Genomic DNA, 18,805 nt, shown 5'->3' on the forward strand with positions numbered 1-18,805 from the left:
CCTCTCTTCCTTACCTCCAACTCCCCCCTCCATCTCTCACCTCCCCCTCTCTCCTCCACCTCTCTGCCTCATTTCCACCTCTTACTCTCACCCCTTACTCTCTATCTCTCTCTCTCAACCCCACCAACCCTCTCCCCCAACTCCCCCCCTCCGCCTCTCCTCCCTGGTGGTGCGTTAGTGAGCGAGGCGATAAGGATGTTTCTCTGCGGATCACTGAGCCACGAGCAGCAGAACCAAACCAGCGTTCTGCTCAATGAGCTCTGGGTATAAATACTGTGGAGCGGGGGTCTGTTGTGTTTGGACCGCCGGGGTCTAGACCCCCGTGTTACATAAGGTCCTCCCAGCGTACCGCGTGCGTCCTGCCGCCCCCACCGACCGCTAAACGGAGCGACCTGCCAATCCGAGAGCCGACATTTTAGACGCTGATGTTGTTTTAAGGAAGTCCCAGAAGCCTCGGGGCTGTGTGTGGCGTACGCAGGAAAGCTGAGCCCGGCACTCTTTAAATAAATACTTTTTTTTATTCTGTTATTGGCTTTTTACAAGTACAAAGCATACATCATGTTATAGTTTTATCAAAAGTGGAAAATACCGGTGTTACGTGTGTAACCAATGTAAAAAATAAGTCTTCAATCTTACTTTCCCCGAAAGTAAGAACATACAATTCAGCATATGAAAATGTCCATACAAACACAGCTTAAGTAATTTAAGTTAATACACAGTAAAAAAAAAAAAAAAAAAAAAAAAAAGCCAAACAAAAGACTGACAACAAATAACTTCTCATGGATTCACGTGAATCACAAAAATGTACACAACTTTATCTGTTCGTTTGCTTTTGTTTAGTTTAGAGTTCATATGTTTAGGCTGCCTCTGCAAGGAAACGCTGCTAAGAGTTTTAGGATAATGATGAACAATCCTCTAGTCCTAGAAGAAGAAAAAGAAGAAGAAGAAGAAGAAGAAGAAGAAGAAGAAGAAGAAGAAGAAGAAGAAGAAGAAGACAGCAAGAGGAGGACCAAACAAATCCTCAAGCGTCTGTAAGGCAGCAGACATGCTGAGTCCACACCTCAAGTGTTTCAAAAAGTTTTCAAAAAGAGGAGGAATAGAAAGAGTTAAAGATGGCCAACGGAGACTTGGGAGAGACCGGGGAAAGAAGACTGGAGAGCCAGAGAGACAGACCAGGAGAGTAGAGCTACATGCAGGGTGGCAGACAGGAGGATAAAGCCAGGATGGAGCTCAGCTCTCCGCTAAGCTAGGCTAGGATCACGCCGCCGGCCAGGCCTCCTCTATCGTGTGAACAGCGACGCTAGGCTCACGCTAGCGGCTAGCGCGGCGGCGGCTACGTCCACAGGTGCGGTCGGATCCCACACACCTGCTTCTCCTTAACGAGGCCAGACGGACGGTGACCCCGGATGGCGGTGGAGGAGTGTGGCGGAGGAGGAGGTGGAGGAATGCTCTTCCCGTGAGCGTGGCTACTCTATCGCTCATCTTATCTCCCCGGCGGCTGTAGAGCCGCACGTGAAGCAGTGAAGTCTGGTCCAGGAGAGGCCGCGGCGGTAATGGGAAGCAGGCGCGTGTGATTAAGATAGAGTACACGCGGCTCCGCCGTCGCCAAATTGAATTTCAGACAAAAATTCGGTCTGAGCCGCTCAATGTCAGCCGACACGTTGTAATGAGGCCTGGAACAACGAGAACCGGATCGGACCGCTGGACATGGACATGGAGGAGTGCTGGACCGCGCCAGCAGGAGTTAAACTACTAAAACAAGTCGTGTTACGTGCGCCGCTTTCTGCCCTTCCGCATTGGAAGTCGTCTTAATTATTGAGAGAAACAATAAAATAAAAAAAAGACACCGTCGTGTAGTCCAGAGTTCACTATATACATCCTGCCCTCTGGTGGAGCTCCAATAGTCTCATACGTACTGCTCGGCCTCGCCCTCCGTTAGGATGGTGACGGAGCCATCCCCGCTGTTCATCTCAATGTCCCTGGCCGCCGTGTCCTCCGGCAGCATGGCCAGGTCCTTGAACACGTCCACGTAATGCCCGAACCCGGGGCCCCAGTTCAACAAGTTGTCCCAGTTGAAGCCCCCGGCCTGCGGGCCCAGTTTGTGCGGCAGGGTGTGGTGGTGGTGCTGGTGCTCCAGGGGGGGCCCTGGGGCCACGCCCGGCCCTCCCTCCGCCCGGCGGCTGGAGTAGCGCCGCTGCCGCAGCCGGCCGCCGTAGTCCTCGTCGTCGGCGTCCGACTCGTTGACCTGCGACAGCTTGGGCACGCGGGAGGTGTACGCCGCCGGCTTCTCCCGCTCGTACTCCATCTCGGAGCAGGTGAACGAGTCGTGGGAGTCGCTCTCCGACGACGTCTCCGGCGCCGGGATCCCGTCGGCCGGGTTGCGGACGCGGGACAGCGGGCGGCGGCAGTCCTCCTCGGAGCTGGAGCGGCCGTGGTCGGCGCTGCAGATGCTGGGGTTGCGGGGGCGGGGCGTGTTGAGCCGCTCCACCTCCTCGATTGACAGCCCCACGGGGGGGCCCGTCTCCAGGGGGATCTGCTCGATGGGCTGCTTCAGCCGGCTGCCCGGCCGGGACGCCGTGTGGCTGTGGCCCGCCGCCATCGTCTGCGGGCTCTTGCTGCGCCGGCCCAGGCGCGTGGCGTAGTTGAACATGGGCGGGGGCTGGTGGGCATCGCCCTGCAGGTGGAGGGGGCTGCCCTCACGCCGCGACAGGTTCAGCTCCCGGGTGGGTGTGTTGCGGTAGAAGGAGGAGGGTTTGGTGAAGGGGGCGGGGCTGTGGCGGGACAGCGGGTTGGGGGTGGGGCAGGCGGAGTGGGCGTGGCTGAGCGGGGTGGACCTCAGCGCCTGGCTGTACTGCGGCTGGTAGGTGTAGCTGGTGGCGCCCAGGGGCAGCGGGGACTGGCGGGCGAAGCCCAGAGGAGAGTGCCTCTGGATGGAGAACTTGGGCGTGTGGCTGCGGAACTGCTTGTAGTGCTGGATGATGTCGGCGTCGGACGGGGCGATGCTGCTAGCGTTGTCGATGTCGTAGTGCTCCATGTCGGGCTCGGGGCCGTTGCACGGGGCGCACGGCGCGCTCGGCACCGTCTCGTTGTTGTGCGAGATGTCTGTCTCGTCGTAGATCAGGTAGGGGTTCTCGCGCTCGATGATGTCCGGTTTGGGGTTCCCCTCGGGCTGCTTGCGGACCGTCATGTCGTCGCCGTATGGCGGGATGTTGTCTGGGTCGTCGAAGGCCACGTTCTCGCTGCCCTTCTTCTTCTTGGGTTTCTTCTCCTTGGGCTGCTTGTCCTTGGGCTCCTTGGGCACACGGGTCTTGCTGCGGCCGCGGCAGTGGTTGCACAGGATGAGGCTGAGCACCACCAGTGCCAGCACGGTGGCGCAGCTGCCCACGATGGCCGGCACCGCCCAGATGGGCAGCACCATCTGCTCGGTGGAGGGGCCGGCGCTGCAGTCGAAACCACCGTTGTTGGCCGTCTTGCACACCGTGCCAGGGGGGCACTGCACCCCCAGACACGCCACCAGGGTGTCGCAGGTCTGGCCCGTGTAGAACTCGGAGCAGAGGCAGGTGTAGCCCGAGCGCGGCTCCGGAACGCAGCTGCCGTGGTTCTGGCAGGGGCTGGAGGAGCAGTCCCCGGGCGGGACGCACTGGTAGGTGTACCACTGGTTGATGCACATCAGGCCGTCCCAGCAGGGGCTGCTCTCACAGAGGTTGGGCCCGCGGCAGCCGATCTTGACAGCGGCGCTGGTCTTGGACAGGCTGACCAGGCTGTGCTCCCCGGAGAAGGGCATGGACTCCCCGTTGTACTTCATGTAGGCCAGGCAGCCGTCAAACCCTGGAGACAAGAGGAGAGAGGGAGAGATAAAAAGGGTGTAAGTTAAGAAGGAGCAGCACAGCGGGGCGACCGGAATGACACACAGACCTGAAAGGGAACCTTTCTTTCGGCCACAACATTGACGGCTTTCTAAAATGTCCTGGACCTGGTCCTAAGAAGTGACAGAAAGTGACAGCTCTGACCAGAACTAAAGGACTCTGGTATTGTTGGGTAATCGTGAGGGTGACATGAGATCTTCTTGCGGTAGACACCTCTTTTCAGTGAAATCTAATTTTTTTGAACTCGACTGAAGGACTCCTGCAGAGAATCTGACAGTGTTTCAGGAGAGCTTCAGAACAACATACATCTGGATCAGATGAGGGTTCCTTTGACTAATTCAGCTCGGGCTCTGTGTGTTTCTCCCCTGCAATGCGCCTCGCTGATGTAAATAGATGTTATTGAAATCATCCCGGGCCAGATTGAATCCACCTGTTTCATTTCATTAGCTCTCGCTTGAAAAAACTTGCGTTTGGAAACCCCAATCGAGCAATGGGAGACCAAACCGTGAGACGGCCACGGGTTTTCCCGGGCAGCACATGTTTCCTCCTAATCTAGCGGAGGGGTTCCCCTCCCTGCAGACGTCCTTAGACTGACCTGCTCTAAGCTATCTTCATGGGACTACATCTGTCATGAGGAGCTCGTAAACACGCCTCAACATCAGGGCCGTCGCATTCCGAGGCAAAGTCGACTCGTGAGTATTATTAGTTATTAATCTGCGAATGGGAAGATAAAGTAACATTTACTCAACTACTGTAATTTCCTGAGTGTATATCTCCCCAGTCCAAACAGAACCGGATCAGAGGGCAGACCGGACCGGAGTCAGGCAGGGCTGACACCATATATGGTCACGGGTTTTAGCTGAGCTCTCTCTCTCGTTTGAGGGATGGACCGGGATCGGGTTTCAAATAGGAACTCTCTATCATGCAGACATACATAAGCAAACACACACACACACCCCTACACACACACTACTCCCCCCCAAACACATACCCTCCCCCACACACACACACACACACACATACACACACACGCCCCTACACGCCCTCCCACCTACGAACACACACACACAGACACTTTTCATGTCCAGTGTTTATTTCAATGGAAAAATAAAAATGAATGATTTCATGGAGATCTATTGCGGTTTGAAGGCAGCCAAATTATGATCACTATGCACATAGAGATGGTATTTTAGGCATGAACATTAACACACACACACACACACACACACACACACACACACACACACACACACACACACACACACACACACACACACACACACACACACACACACACACACAGACAAATCTAGAAACATATACGTGGCCGTACACACTGATTGGTAGGCCATTCACACACACGTAGGCACTCACACACACACACACACACGCACAAACACGCACAAACACGCACACACACACACACACACACACAAACACACACACCAGAAAAACATCATCATCAACTTCCACCTCCCCCACCTCCTCACCCACCTCAACTCCCCCATCCCCCTCTCTCGGGCTCACCTGCGGCCGTCTTCTGCTGACTGGCTCCGGGCGGGACGCCCCCCAAGGAGAGGGTGAGGACCCCCAGGCCCCCGAAGTCCTGGGTGGGGTGCAGAATGACGCGGGACGGGGTGGCGTCCACCCAGAGGGCGGTGGCCGAGGCGTTCTTCATCAGCCGCAGCGTGTGCCACTGGCCGTCCGACAGCACCGCCTCCCCCACCGTACGCTCCACCTTCCCCCCCGCACCCGCCTCCGACAGGTAGTGGAGGTTACCGTTCCTCAGCTGGGGAGGGAGGGAGGGGTGAGAGGGAGGGAGGGGGGAGGGAGGAAGGGGGGGAGGGAGGGAGGGGGAAAGGCGAGGGAGGGGAGAGAGGGGAGAAAGGGGAGGGAGGGGAAGAGAAGGGAGGGAGGGGGAGAGAGGAGGAGGGGAGAGAGGGGAGGGAGGGGAGAGAGGGGATGGAGGGGAGGGTGGGGAGGGAGAGGAGGCAGGAGAGGGAGGGGGAGAGAAGGGAAGGAGGGGGGAGAGAGAGGGAGACACTTGTAATTCATGTACTTTCCCCCTGTATATACATTAATTTTTTTGTGTTGTCATTTGCATCTACGTTTAACCATCTGAGGTTTGGCCTTTGATTTGGGAGCGAGAGAGACAGAGAGAAAGACAGAGAGAGAGAGAGAGAGAGAGAGAGAGAGAGAGAGAGAGAGAGAGAGAGAGAGAGAGAGAGAGAGAGAGAGAGAGAGAGAGAGAAAGAGAGCGAGAGAGGGAGCGAGAGAGAGAGCGAGAGAGAGAGCGAGAGAGAGAGAAAGAGAGCGAGAGCGAGAGCGAGAGAGAGATGGAATGAGGGATTAACGTTTAATGAGTTGCAGGGCCGAGGCAAACATTCTTGTGAAACGTTTAACATGAGCAACAATACCCTATTCAATCCCTGCTCTTATTTAATAGCTTTGATCAGTTTTATTATAATTGTGTTATAATGCCCTTACCAGTGGCTTCACAAACGGCACGCAAAGTCTGGTTTGAATACGCTTGGGGAATGTAGCATGGAGATGCTAGAGCTGCACTTAAAACATTAGTGGTGGACGGCGAACTTGTCAAATGCCGAAGTTCTGCTCGAAATAAAATAATGGAATAATTCCCCTAAAAAAAGGATCTAAGCATCCCTGGAAATCTGATGAAAATCCGGATTAAAATAAACGTCCAAGAAGAAGAAAAAAGGGCGCACGATAAATAAAAGCTAATTCCTAAAGCTGGTGGGAGGACACGGACGATCAGAGGAGTTGGCGTGTCAGGAGATTCCCTTTAGAGAACGTCTCCTGACATCCATGAATCACCGTTGCCGCGGGCCGGGATTCACGGCGGCGGCGCGCCCACACGATGAAATGCTGACGGACCCCCCCCCCCCCCCCCCGTGTCACATGACACACCGCGCAGGCTGAGAGGAGACACCGCGGACCACCACCACAGGCCGCCCGGTATCGGTGTGTCCGGTATCGGTGTGTCCGGTATTGGTGTGTCCGGTACCGGGCGGTTCTGCGGGCCGTGTGGGAAGCCGGTCACTCTCTGAGGGTTCAGTGAGCAGAGGAGCCGGCGGGGATAAGTGGCTCCTGGATGAAGTGATTGACAACCAGCAACATGTGTCTGGGCCAGGGAGGCCGGGGGGCTGGGGAACCAATCAGGGCTGAGAACACTGGGGGCCGCAGGGCTGAGGAACCAATCAGTGTGTCACTCTCCAAAGATCAGATGGACTTTATTAATCCCACGCGGGATATCTTCAGTATTAGAGTTCTCTGCACACTGTTTAGACGCTTGTCAATTTTATCCCGGAGTGTGGATGCACGGATAGTGCACATAAACACTTTTTTTGTTTTCTCTCTCTCTCTCTCTCTCTCTCTCTCTCTCTCTCTCTCTCTCTCTCTCTCTCTCTCTCTCTCTCTCTCTCTCTCTCTCTCTCTCTCTCTCTCTCTCTCTCTCTCCCCCCCCCCTACCTTCAGGGTGGTGTAGTTGCTGGCCTCCTGGACGTGGAGCAGGGTCCCGGTCTTGCTGCGGGTCCTGAACTTCACCTCCAGGCTGCTGGGCCTGGTGGGGTCGGAGGTCACGGAGCCCTGCAGGGTCTGCCTCAGTAGGAGGTCGCGTTTGGGGCCCTGCTTCAGGCTGTAGTCCAGGCGGCCCGTCCCGTCCAGAGACAGAGCCGTGTCCGCCGTCACGTCTGGAGTCAACAGGACACACCTTATCACTCAGCTGTTCACTAGTGTTCAGTTAGTTATCACTGCTGTTCACTAAGTTATCACTGTTCACTAAGTTATCACTCTGCTGTTAACTAAGTTATCACTCTACTATTCACTCTAATAGTACTTAGCATTGTGTAGCATCTTATCCTAGCTATCTTTGTTGTATACAGGGGATGGGTTAACCTAGTGTTTGTTAGTGCTAGGTACTTGGTTCTATGAACATCCTTACTGTACCGACAGCGATATTTTGTTGTTTCTCTTTCTTCTGACAAATGTACTTATTTGTAAGTCCCTTTGAATTAAAGCGTCTGCTAAATGCCTTAAATGTAAAACGTGAATGTAAACTCTGCTGTTAGTTAGTGTTCAGTTTCATTTGGGTTGTTCATTTGATGTAGAATTACATCGGCATTGGGGCAATCAAACCAAGAACCTTTCCAGTAGTAACAAAAAAACATCACTGACTGTGTTTCTATCGTAGAGTTACTCTGCAGTCTGGACTGTTGTTCTTTTACAAACTAAGTTTCTCTGGCTAGCAGCTTTGGTAATGTCTCCTGCAGCACCTCTCCTCTGATGGTGGGCGGCGATTGTTCTAAGCCTCACTTGTTAGTCGCTGCGGATAAAAGCGTCTGCTAAATGACTCAATATAAATAATGCAGTGCCTGAAGATAATGAAAGATGATGGTCACACAATAGATTAATTATCAAAACGAATTAACAAACGAGGGAAAGATTTCTTACTCACCCAAGTGTTTGGGTGAGATAGTGAATACGTTTTGGTGAAAGAGTGAGGGATAAATGGATTGTGTGAGTGAGTGGGGGTGAAGGTGTAAGTGATGTGAGAGGGTGAGTGATTAAATAATGAGTTATTTTGAGGACCTCCTGTGTATTCATCCTGACCAAGCATCACTCTAATGATCCCTGAGACTGCCAGAGGTCAAGGGTCATGCAGGTTCTAGCATGTTGTCTAGCAACAGCTCTGTCACTCACTCACTCACTCACTCACTCACGAACACACTCACTCTCAGGTATAAAGGCGTGGACTCACATTTCTCGCAGTGGGTCCCGGTGAAGCCGTCCACACACTGGCACTGTTGCCAGGACCAGCGGTCGACACAGGTTCCACCGTGTCTGCAGGGGCCGACCGTACAAGCCCCCTCCAGCCTGGGACACCTGGGGAGAGAGACATAGGGGCTCAGTCAGAGAGAGAGAGAGAGAGAGAGAGAGAGAGAGAGAGAGAGAGAGAGAGAGAGAGAGAGAGAGAGAGAGAGAGAGAGAGAGAGAGAGAGAGAGAGAGAGAGAGAGAGAGTCAATCAGAGAGCATGAAAGAGATAGAGAGACATGGGGTTAGAGAGGGGAGTGAGAGAGACTGAGAGACATAGAGAGTAAGTCAGAGAGACATGGCTGGGATTGAAAGACATTGAGGGACAGAGAGAGAGACACAGACAGACTGAAGGACAGAGGGATCAATGTAAAGTCAGGGCCAAACCCGTCATGACAGCAGGGGTCCCCGAAAAACAGACAGCAGATGACAGTAGTCTAACACCCTCCCCCCCTCACACCCCCTCCCCTCCCCTCTCACCCCATACCACCCCACCCCCACACGCCACCCCTTCCTCACACACATACAATCCCCTCCATACAGACTCCCGAGGGAATTAGCATATAAAAAGATTAGTGGGCACCGCCATTCACCAGCCGCACAAAAAAACACATTCTTCCAGCGCCCTGCACCGGGACAAAAACACAAAATACAGCCGTTTATAAAAATACTAAAATCTTCTTCTTCTTCTTCTTCTGTGGTGCTAAGAGACTGTGGGAGCCGGGAAAGATGTCCCACTGCTAGGGGGAGGAGGAGAGGAGGAAAAGATGGAGGAGAGGGGAGAGGAGATGGGAGGAGAGGTGGACAGAGAAGAGTGGAGTGGAAGGAGAGGAGAAAAGATAGGTTGAGAGGGAAGAGAGAGACAGAGGAGAAGGAGAGAGAGGGGGACAGATGAGGAGGAGAGGGGGAGGAGGTGAGAGAGGAGATGGACGGAGAGGGGAGGACAGAGGCGGAGGAGAGGGGAGAGAAGGAGGTGCGCCGGACCTGTCCAGAACGCCGCGTGAGGCCAGGGCCTGGTTGGGTTCCAGCGGGCGTCCGTTAACTGCGAACTCCATGATGCAGCCCACGAAGTCGTGAGAGGTAACCTGACCACGGCGGTGGAGGAGGGGCTCCAGCGACCTAACTCCGCCCACTGACAGCCTGTTGGGCTGCACATCCAGGATCCTGCACACACACGCACACGCACACACACACACACAGCAGGGTTGTTGATTGTGGAACAAAATGGTCCAGATTAACTTGTAAAAACAAAGTGTGTGTGTGTACGTGTTTCTAGATGTGTGTGTGTGTGTGTGTGTGTGTGTGTGTGTGTGTGTGTGTGTGTGTGTGTGTGTGTGTGTGTGTGTGTGTGTGTGTGTGTGTGTGTGTCTCTCTACGTGTGTGTGCGCGTCTCACCAGTCGGTGTGTACGGCCACGTTGCTGACGGCACAGTACCCCGCCTCCTGGTCCTCGCCACATAGATCCACCGTCAGCGACGCCGCCTGCCCACGCAACAACAACATCAGGTTACCGTGTAATCGCCATGTGTCGCCAAAGCGGTTACCGTGGAGACAAAGTGAAGACATCAAAGCTCATTTCCTTTAAGACGGAGATGAGTGCACTTCAGATTCAACCTTGAGTATTAGTATGGAGTTCTCTGCACTCTGTTTAGACGCTCCCCCTGTCTGCTGTCAGTGCTGATGAGGAGGAAGTGGATGTGAGCATGAGAGTGTCGCACGCGCATAATCAACCTCAGGTGGCACAAACATAACCGATGTAATCTTCTCTGACACTTACACACACAAACACTCTCTGACACATACACACACACAAACACTCTGACACTTACATACAGGACACACTCTCTTACAAGCCACCAATCCAGCAGGGACTGGGTTACTATTTTGGCCAAATCACCACGAGGAATTTGAACTGAACTCCAAAAACAAGGAGGTTCCAGTCCGACAGAGCAGGAACTCTAAACTATATCAACAATTTCTGTCATACGCTTCGACCATTTTCAACTTTTCGGTCTGCAGAACGATGCCGTCCATCTGTAACGTAGCACCGCGACGCTTTGCACTGTTCTGTTCAAACTGATCTTTCCCTTTTTGTTCCCGCCTCAGTGACTTCCTCCAGTCAAGCTCCTGGCGCTGATCAGCCCCGGCTCCGAGCGAGCCACTCTAAGCGCCTGTTCCCCTGCGCTGGTTGCGGTCGTGTTCCTGTGATTGGTTCGGCTGACATCCTGCTCCCCGCGTCCCAGCCATTATCTTCACAGGCACGCCGCGGCCTAACCAGCGGAGACACTGATTGGTCGACGGGGAAAAGGGGGTCGCTGTACTAATTACTTCCGTGCTTCGACGACGAAGCAAAACAAGATGGCCATTGACGTCTCGAGATACCGGACCCCTCTCCGCTCCGACGGGGAACAGAGACCTCATGAGAGCATGTTTATGGAAGAGGGGAGTTGGAAGGGGTTCAGTTTTTCTAAAGCAGTCTGGGCTGTTGTTGTTTGGATCTCTTCTGCTTTCCATCGGTCCTCCTCACTTAAAACATGAATCCAACCCAACCGAGCACACAAGTGCAGATGCGGAGGGTGACGACATATTTGTGTTTTTCTGTAACTGACACAAGATGGTGGAGGGGGGGGTGAGATCACTTCCGTTGCCCCGTTTGTGGTTTTGTGTGTTTCGGAGTGGTTTGGGAAGTGATTTAATATGTTGTTGAGTGTGCGCTCATGTGTGTTTGTGTGTGTATGTATGTGTGCTTTACACCACAACTTGGTTAGGACTTCAGATGCTATCTCAAGATGCAAAAACTAAATGTTTAGGCCAAATTCTTTCAGATATCCAACATTTCCTAATCTTAACGGGCAAAAGAAACATCTATTGTTGAGAGACTTTACATTTAGGGCTTTAAGCAGATGCTTTTATCAGAACCATCCTTGTTAGTTCATATAAGTGACAAACCACAACAAATCAACAAACTTCAACTCCAACCAAAGCTCTGAGGAGGAAAGATCATCTCAAAGGTCTCACCATGCCGGCCCTCCTGGCGATGACCGTGTGGAACTGGCCGTCCGACACCCTGATGGCGGTCTTCAGCTTGTACGTGCCGCTGCCCAGGTTGAAGGAGAAGCGCATGCGGCCCTCAAAGATCTCCAGCGCCAGGAACTCAGCCTTATCTCCGGTCTGGTTGTCGTGGTTGTACATGAGCAGCGCGTTGTCCATGAGTGTGGCGAACTTGATGTAGATGTAGTTGTTGTTGGGATCCAGTGAGGGGAACTCCATGTAGGACAGCTCCTCGAAGCCGTAGCTGTTGAGCTCACAGTGTTTACCGAACACTCCTGAGCAGGAGCAGGTGAAGGAGGAGGAGGTATGAGGAGAGAGGAGGATTAAAACAGGTACCTGATGAATAATTCCTATGCATTAGCTGCTCCTTATTAATTCAGTCCTAGCTGGGGAACAGTTTCTCTGAGTTGGACACTAAGGAAATCACATGACGGATACAGCTGCTGTCTAACTCAAGTCATGCTTGTTTGCAAAGTAAACTTTTTTAAATTAGAAGAAGCTTTAACATCATTCCTCTCAGGCTGAAAAACAATCACATTTGATCTTGCGTATCATAACAACGTTGTTCTGATTCTAAATCCCCAAAAATCAAAGACGAGTTAACAGAACAAAATAGATGAATCAAAACAACGACCACAGAACTACCAGGGGATACATGGAATGTAAGACGGCATTAATGATTTGATGATATTAAAATAAACATCAAATAATAAGTGACTTTAGGTGCGCTCAATTGTTCCGGGACGATCGGTCCATCTTTTACTCACCGAACGGACAGTGGCAGTAATAGCCGTCCACCCTGTTCTGGCAGGAGCCGCCATTAAAACAGGGGTTACACTCACAGTGATTGATGATGGAGTCGCACGTTTTGCCTGGGTTCACAAAACAACACAAATTAAAATGGATGAGGTGGCGGGCATGACAGAGGGATCCCCGAGAGAGCCGCACAGTGGTTCCCCCGCACGGAACCCCGGAGAACCCAATCCTAATGGAGTCTTTCATCACCGTGACAAATAGCCCTCCGAAAAATACCAGACCCAACTCATTTGATCCCAGATTAAGTCTCTATGTTTATTTTGGAGGTGGGGGAGGGGGTAAATATTTTAACATCTGTGGGAGAATTATGGACTTATTTGGTCGGGGTTGTATTTAGCTGAATATTGAATAAATATTGAATCATATCAATGGGTTTTTAAGAATTGAAGATTTGGGGTAATATAATAACGTCTTCATTTTGAAGATGCCTGCTTTACTTTTATGATTATGTTATTACTAAATCTCAAGGGACTCAGGAAATGAGTTGGAAAATGACATGGTATTTCTGCAGTGCAGAAAGACACAGGGAAATACCAGTGAAATAATGTACATGTTCATGCATCATGACACAAAATGTAGAAATGAATATTCTAGAGTGTGAGTGAGATCAACACTCTGTGGCCATGGACAATGAAAACAAAACGCAAAACTCATTGAATTTAAGATTCTGAACGCAACAGAGGCCCATCCTTTGACGGCCGCCCCTACACAGAGCTGAGCCGCTGAAGGAGTTCAGGCCCGACCAACAACAGAGAACCGCAGAAAGAGAGGAATTCAGTCGCCTGAATTGCGAGTTCAACGCCAGGACATGAAAACTACTGCAGGTCAACAGGGGCACGCATCATCAGAGCAATCTGTCTCGAGGAAGTCTGCAGTGATTCTTTGTATCATCATAATAGACCGGGGAAGGAAAAACAAAATCTGACTAATTAGAAAATGTCTTTCAGATGGAGGAGAGTTGCCGTCCACAAAGCAGGACTTAAATAACTTATTGTTTTAGGGACGTGCTTCACAAATCTTCCCTGCCTATTAAAAATCTCCCCAAACAGTGTAATCATCACACCGACTCATAAATCTCAAATTAATTAGAAGCCTCTGAACCATTTATGACTAATGTTAATCAACTATGACTATTCACTCCACGCCCAAAAACAATATCTCTGATTATAACGAAGCCTTGTTATTGTAATCAGATTAGCGGATTATTGTTTCTGTGTGTGGCCCCGACTGCAGAACAAGGAACACATGCAGACATTTGCAGGCGAACTGCGTGTGGAGTCTGGGACGATCTCGGCATCCTGCGTTTTTATTAAAGAAAACAAGGCCGGGTGATGGAGATCACGGAGTAAACCCCCTCTCCAGCGCCACCGGGGCCGACTGTTTACTGGCAGCCCGGCCCCGACGCTACGGACACAACACCTCCTGGACTCCGGGAGCAAATATTTAGCTTGGAGCAGAAGTGGGAGATATTTGGGTGCTAGCAGCAGGGGATAGCACGTTTATGTTTCTCTGCATGTTTATGTTTCCGTGGGATGGGGAGGTCCGCGGGTACATTTGATATCAACTAGCCTGTATGTGTGTGTATACGTGTGTGTGTGTGTGTGTGTGTGTATGTGTGTGTGTGTGTGTGTGTGTGTGTGTGTGTGTGTGTGTGTGTGTGTTTGTAATTTCTAGCTGAATGCTGAGTTAAAGTGCTGTACGTGTTTGTGTGTCTTTAGCGTCAAGTTAAATGCTAAGTTAGCGTACGGGTCCTGTGTGCATCGATGTCACATAGCTGGATGCTTAGTTAGCGTACCGGTTCCTGTGTCTCATAGCTGAATGCTATGAGATAACCTATGTCAGCTAGCCTGATGCTAAGCTAATGCACTGTACCTGCGAAGCCGGACTTGCAGAGGCAGTTGAAGCCGCCGGGGAAGTTCTGGCACAGCGCGCCGTTCTTGCAGGGGTTGGAGAGGCACTCGTTCACGTCCCTCTCGCACGCCATCCCAGTGAAGCCCTCGGGGCAGCTGCAGGAGAACCCGCCCACCAGGTTGTGGCACGTGCCCCCGTTGTGGCACGGCGACGGCTGGCACTCGTCGATGTCCGTCTCGCACAAGGCGCCGGCGTACCCTGGCCGGCAGGTGCAGGCGTGCGGCGGCAGGGGGTCGTTGGAGACCAGGATGACCGGGACGCTCTCCTCCGTCCTCATCCCCGGGCCGACGGCGAGGCGGCGCTTACAGCTGCCTCCGTTCTGGCACGGGTTGCGCGTGCAGGGGTCGTGGTCGACGGCGTCGATCTGCACGCCGCTCTGCCGGTGGAGGACGTCCTTGATGCTCTGGAAGAAGGTGGCCACGCCACTGGGGTTGACGTACTGGCCGTGGCCTCGCTTAATGGCCGCCATAAGAAAGGTCTGGTTGTTGACCTCGAACGCCCCGTAGAGAAGCACCCCTGTGCCGAGGCCGGCCAGCTGGGAGTTGGAGATGCGCAGGAAGCTGAGGTAGTGGTCGGTGAGGAAGCTCCTCACGCCCTGGGAGTTCAGCCGGATGAGGATGCTGTTGTCCACAGTGGCGTTGTTGTAGCCCATGAAGAAGACGCGCGCTGTGTTGCTGACGGAACCGTGGACGCCGTCACTGCTGCGGATGGTCAGCTCGAAGGTCCCGTCCGTGGAGCGCACCTTGGAGTTCAGGTTACACGTTCCCGTGGGGATGCTGAACAGACCGGAGGTGGGGGGAATCAGCGAGCAGTGGAACCTGTCCTGTATGTCGGGGTCCTGCGGTTTCACCACCCCCATCGACCCTCCGGGGAAGATGTTCCCGAAGTAGTGCACAAAGATCTCCATTGACCGGGGCTCCGAGGGGTTGTCGTTCTGGTCGTTGATCCGGACGTGAACGGTCCCCGTGGAGGACATCTGAGGCACGCCGGAGTCCCTGATGACCACGGAGAGGTGGAAATCGCTGATCTGCTCTCGGTCGATCTCCCGACTGGTGGTCAACACCCCTTCTGAGCTGAGGCTGAAGTAGCTGTTTGGGGAGCCCGTGTTGTGGAGGCTGTAGGCAAACGGACCCTGGTTCGGCGATAGGTCCGGGTCTGAGGCCGTGAGGGTTGCGACTAGAGTCCCGGCTCTCTGGTTCTCCATGACCTCAGCGCTGACCGTCGTCAGGGTCGGTCCGTTGTCATTAATGTCCTCGAGGTTCACGATCAGAGTGGCACTTCCAGTAGCGGACGGAGAACCAGTGTCCACAGCCAGGACAGTTAAATTGTACACAGGAGTTGTTTCTCTGTCTAGCTCAGCAGCCACAGACACTTGGCCGGTTTGAGGGTTGATCGTAAAAACATTTTTGTCAAACTCTGGAGGAATGGAGTATGAAAAGCGGCTCCAGCTGGGGACGGAATCCGAGTCCTTGGCGCTCACGAAGGTAACCAGGCTGCCGACGGCCAGCCCCTCGCTGATCTGCACGTCGTACAGATCCTGGGAAAAAACCGGCGGATCGTTGGCGTCGAGTATCGTGATGTTCACAAACACCTCGTCGATATCCGCCCCTTGGATGACCCCTCTGTTCTTCGCCAACACCTTAAGGGAGATCTTCTCCTCTTTCTCTCGATCCAGCGTCCCGGTGACGTAGATCTGGCCGGTGGTCTTGTTGATTCCAAAGCCCTTTCTCCTGCTCTTTCCAAATATGAAGTAGTAAACGATTCCATCCTCTCCTTGGTCCCTGTCGCTGGCGAACACCTCCCCGACCACGGTGCCCCGCGGGGCGGCCTCGGAGACCTCAAAGTAGTACTCCTTTGAGACGAAGCGGGGAACGTATTCGTTGGCTCCCTTCAGCTGGATGTTGACATCAGCGAAGCTGCACTTCTCCTCGTCGGGGACGTTGAAGGCCTTAACCGTCAGATGGTAGACCTGCTTCGCCTCGTAATCCAGGAACCCCTGGGTGGTGATGACGCCGGTGTTGGGGTCGATGACAAAGAGGTCGATGTCCGACGACTGGATCACGTAGGCCATGACGGCGTTCGCCCCGGAGTCCCGGTCCGTGGCGTTCATCTTTATCACAGTGGTGCCGCTGGGGACGTTCTCCTGGATGACGGGTAAATACTCGACCGGGTCGAAGACCGGGGGGTTGTCGTTCACATCCGTCACGTGGACGGTGACCGTGACGTAACTGGTCTTGGCGATCCAGCCGCCGTCGGTGGCCGACACCCTGAGCTCGTGGCGCTGCTTCTCCTCGAAGTCCAGCGCATGAGCCAAGGACAGCACACCGGTCTTACTGTTCACCACAAACAGGCCCTGGTCGTTGCCCGAGGTGATGTTGTACGTGATGAGGCCGTTCATCTCCTTGTCCTTGTCCCTGGCGGACAGCGTTCTGATCGCCGTGCCGACGGCGAGGCTCTCCGGTATGGTGGCGGTGATCTGGCTCTGGGAGAACTCGGGGGTGTGGTGGTTTTCCTCGGTGATGGCCACGCGCATGGGCACTCGGGCCGACAGCGGGGGGTTCCCCTTGTCCTTCGCAGTGATGTCGATCAGAAAAACTTTATTCATATCATAGGTCAGCGACGAGGCCACCGTGACCCAGCCACTCTGTTTGTCCAGTTTGAACTTGCTGGAGCTGTTCCCCCCGGTTATGGTGTACTCCACCTCAGAGTTCAGCCCAAAGTCCTTCTCATCATGAGCTACGACCCGGATGAGTTTAGTGCCAACCTTTACGCTCTTAGTGACCGGGGTGAAGTAGCTAGACGACTCGAACGTGGGCGGGTTGTCGTTGCTGTCCACGATGTTTACGATGACAGTGGTCTCGCTCACCAGGGGTTTGACCCCGCGGTCGGAGCCGGTGACGATGAAGCTGTGGCGGTTGATGTTCATGCTGCTAGGACCAGTCGTGTTCTGGTACTTGATCTGCTGTTTCACGAAGATCGCCCCAGTGCTGGAGTTAATCCTGAAGTACTCCGACTGGGATCTTATGAAGTAGAATATCTTGCCGTTGGAGTCTTGGTCGGGGTCCGAGGCCGACACCCTCGTGACGAGGGAGCCCACCTCGGTGAGCTCGGGGTAATCCAGGTAGTACGACGGCCGGCTGAACCTGGGCGCGTTGTCGTTGACGTCCGTGATGAAGATGGTGACGTCGGTGCTGACGGTCCAGCCCGAGTCGTGAGCGGCCACCTTGGCGATGTAGTGGTCCTGGTCCTCTCTGTTCAGCGGCCGGCTGATGGTGATGTCCCCGGTGCTGGGGTTGATTCTGAACGGGAGGCTGTTGTCCGTGATGGAGTAGCGGCTGACGGCGTTGGCGCCGGCGTCCTCGTCCGTGGTGGTCACCCGGGTGACGGTGTACCCCACCGGCGCGTTCTCCGGCACTGTGGCGCTGAAGATCTTGGAGAACCGGGGCGCGTTGTCGTTGACGTCCAGGACGTTGACGAGCACCCTGACGGTGGTGACCTTGGGCCGGGAGCCACGGTCCGTGGCCTTCACCCTCAGGGCGTACTGCGCCACCTTCTCACGGTCCAGCGGCCGCGTGGTGCGGATCTCGCCCGTGGCACGGTTGATGCTGAAGCTGTTCTCCTTGTTGCCGTCGACGATGGCATACTCCAGCTGCCCGTTTGGGCCGCTGTCCTGGTCGACGGCGGAGACAAGGAGCACGCGCTGCGGCGCCAGGTTCTCCAGGATGTCGGCGTGGAAGGGCTCGCGGTCGAACAACGGGTGGTTGTCGTTGACGTCCAGCAGGGCGACCTCCACCTTGGCGTAGGAGGAGTACGGCGGGAAGCCCTGGTCGCGCGCCTCGACCCACAGCACATACTTTTGGATGTGCTCGTAGTCCAGCGGCCGGCGGATCAGCAGCTCGCCCGACAGCTGGTCCACGTGGAAGGCGCCGTCCAGGTTACCGCTGGCGATGTAGAAGGAGAGCGGGCCACCTCGCGTGGACGAGCCGGTCACCGTGGTGACCACGGTGTTGGTGGGCTGGCTCTCGGGGAAGGTAAAGCTGCGCTCCGGCAGCGTGATGATGGGGAAGTCGCCGCCAGTGACGAAGCGCACGGTGACGGTGGTGGTGTCCGTGCGGGGGTTTGCGCCGCCGTCCTTGACGCGGACCGTCAGCGTGACCTCCGAGCTGCCGCTCAGCTTCTCGTTGGCCGTGATGGCGCCGCGGACGGGGTCGATGCGGAATTTGTCGGCGTTGCGTCCCATCAGGGCGTAGTGCAGCTGGGCGTTGGCGCCCGCGTCCTCGTCCGTCACTGTGACGGCGAACACCAGGGAGCCTGACCGGGAGAAACACAAG

At 54.2% G+C, this 18,805-nt stretch overlaps 1 protein-coding gene across 1 annotated transcript in view; it reads right to left on the minus strand.

Moving 5' to 3' along the window:
* Positions 1-528: 528 nt before the first annotated feature.
* The window catches only part of fat4 (FAT atypical cadherin 4), a 98,223-nt gene continuing 79,946 nt past the window's right edge, over positions 529-18,805 (minus strand). Inside the window, exons 9-17 of the mRNA XM_056600006.1 lie at positions 14,436-18,785; positions 12,515-12,619; positions 11,715-12,022; positions 10,093-10,178; positions 9,682-9,861; positions 8,644-8,768; positions 7,356-7,576; positions 5,394-5,655; positions 529-3,828 (exon numbers count right to left, since the gene is read on the minus strand). Coding sequence (XP_056455981.1) covers positions 1,907-3,828; positions 5,394-5,655; positions 7,356-7,576; positions 8,644-8,768; positions 9,682-9,861; positions 10,093-10,178; positions 11,715-12,022; positions 12,515-12,619; positions 14,436-18,785 — 7,559 coding nt within the window. The 3' untranslated portion in view covers positions 529-1,906. The remainder of the gene's footprint in view (positions 3,829-5,393; positions 5,656-7,355; positions 7,577-8,643; positions 8,769-9,681; positions 9,862-10,092; positions 10,179-11,714; positions 12,023-12,514; positions 12,620-14,435; positions 18,786-18,805) is intronic.

Source organism: Gadus chalcogrammus, chromosome 10 (genome assembly GCF_026213295.1).
Source record: "Gadus chalcogrammus isolate NIFS_2021 chromosome 10, NIFS_Gcha_1.0, whole genome shotgun sequence".
Classification (NCBI taxonomy): domain Eukaryota; kingdom Metazoa; phylum Chordata; class Actinopteri; order Gadiformes; family Gadidae; genus Gadus; species Gadus chalcogrammus.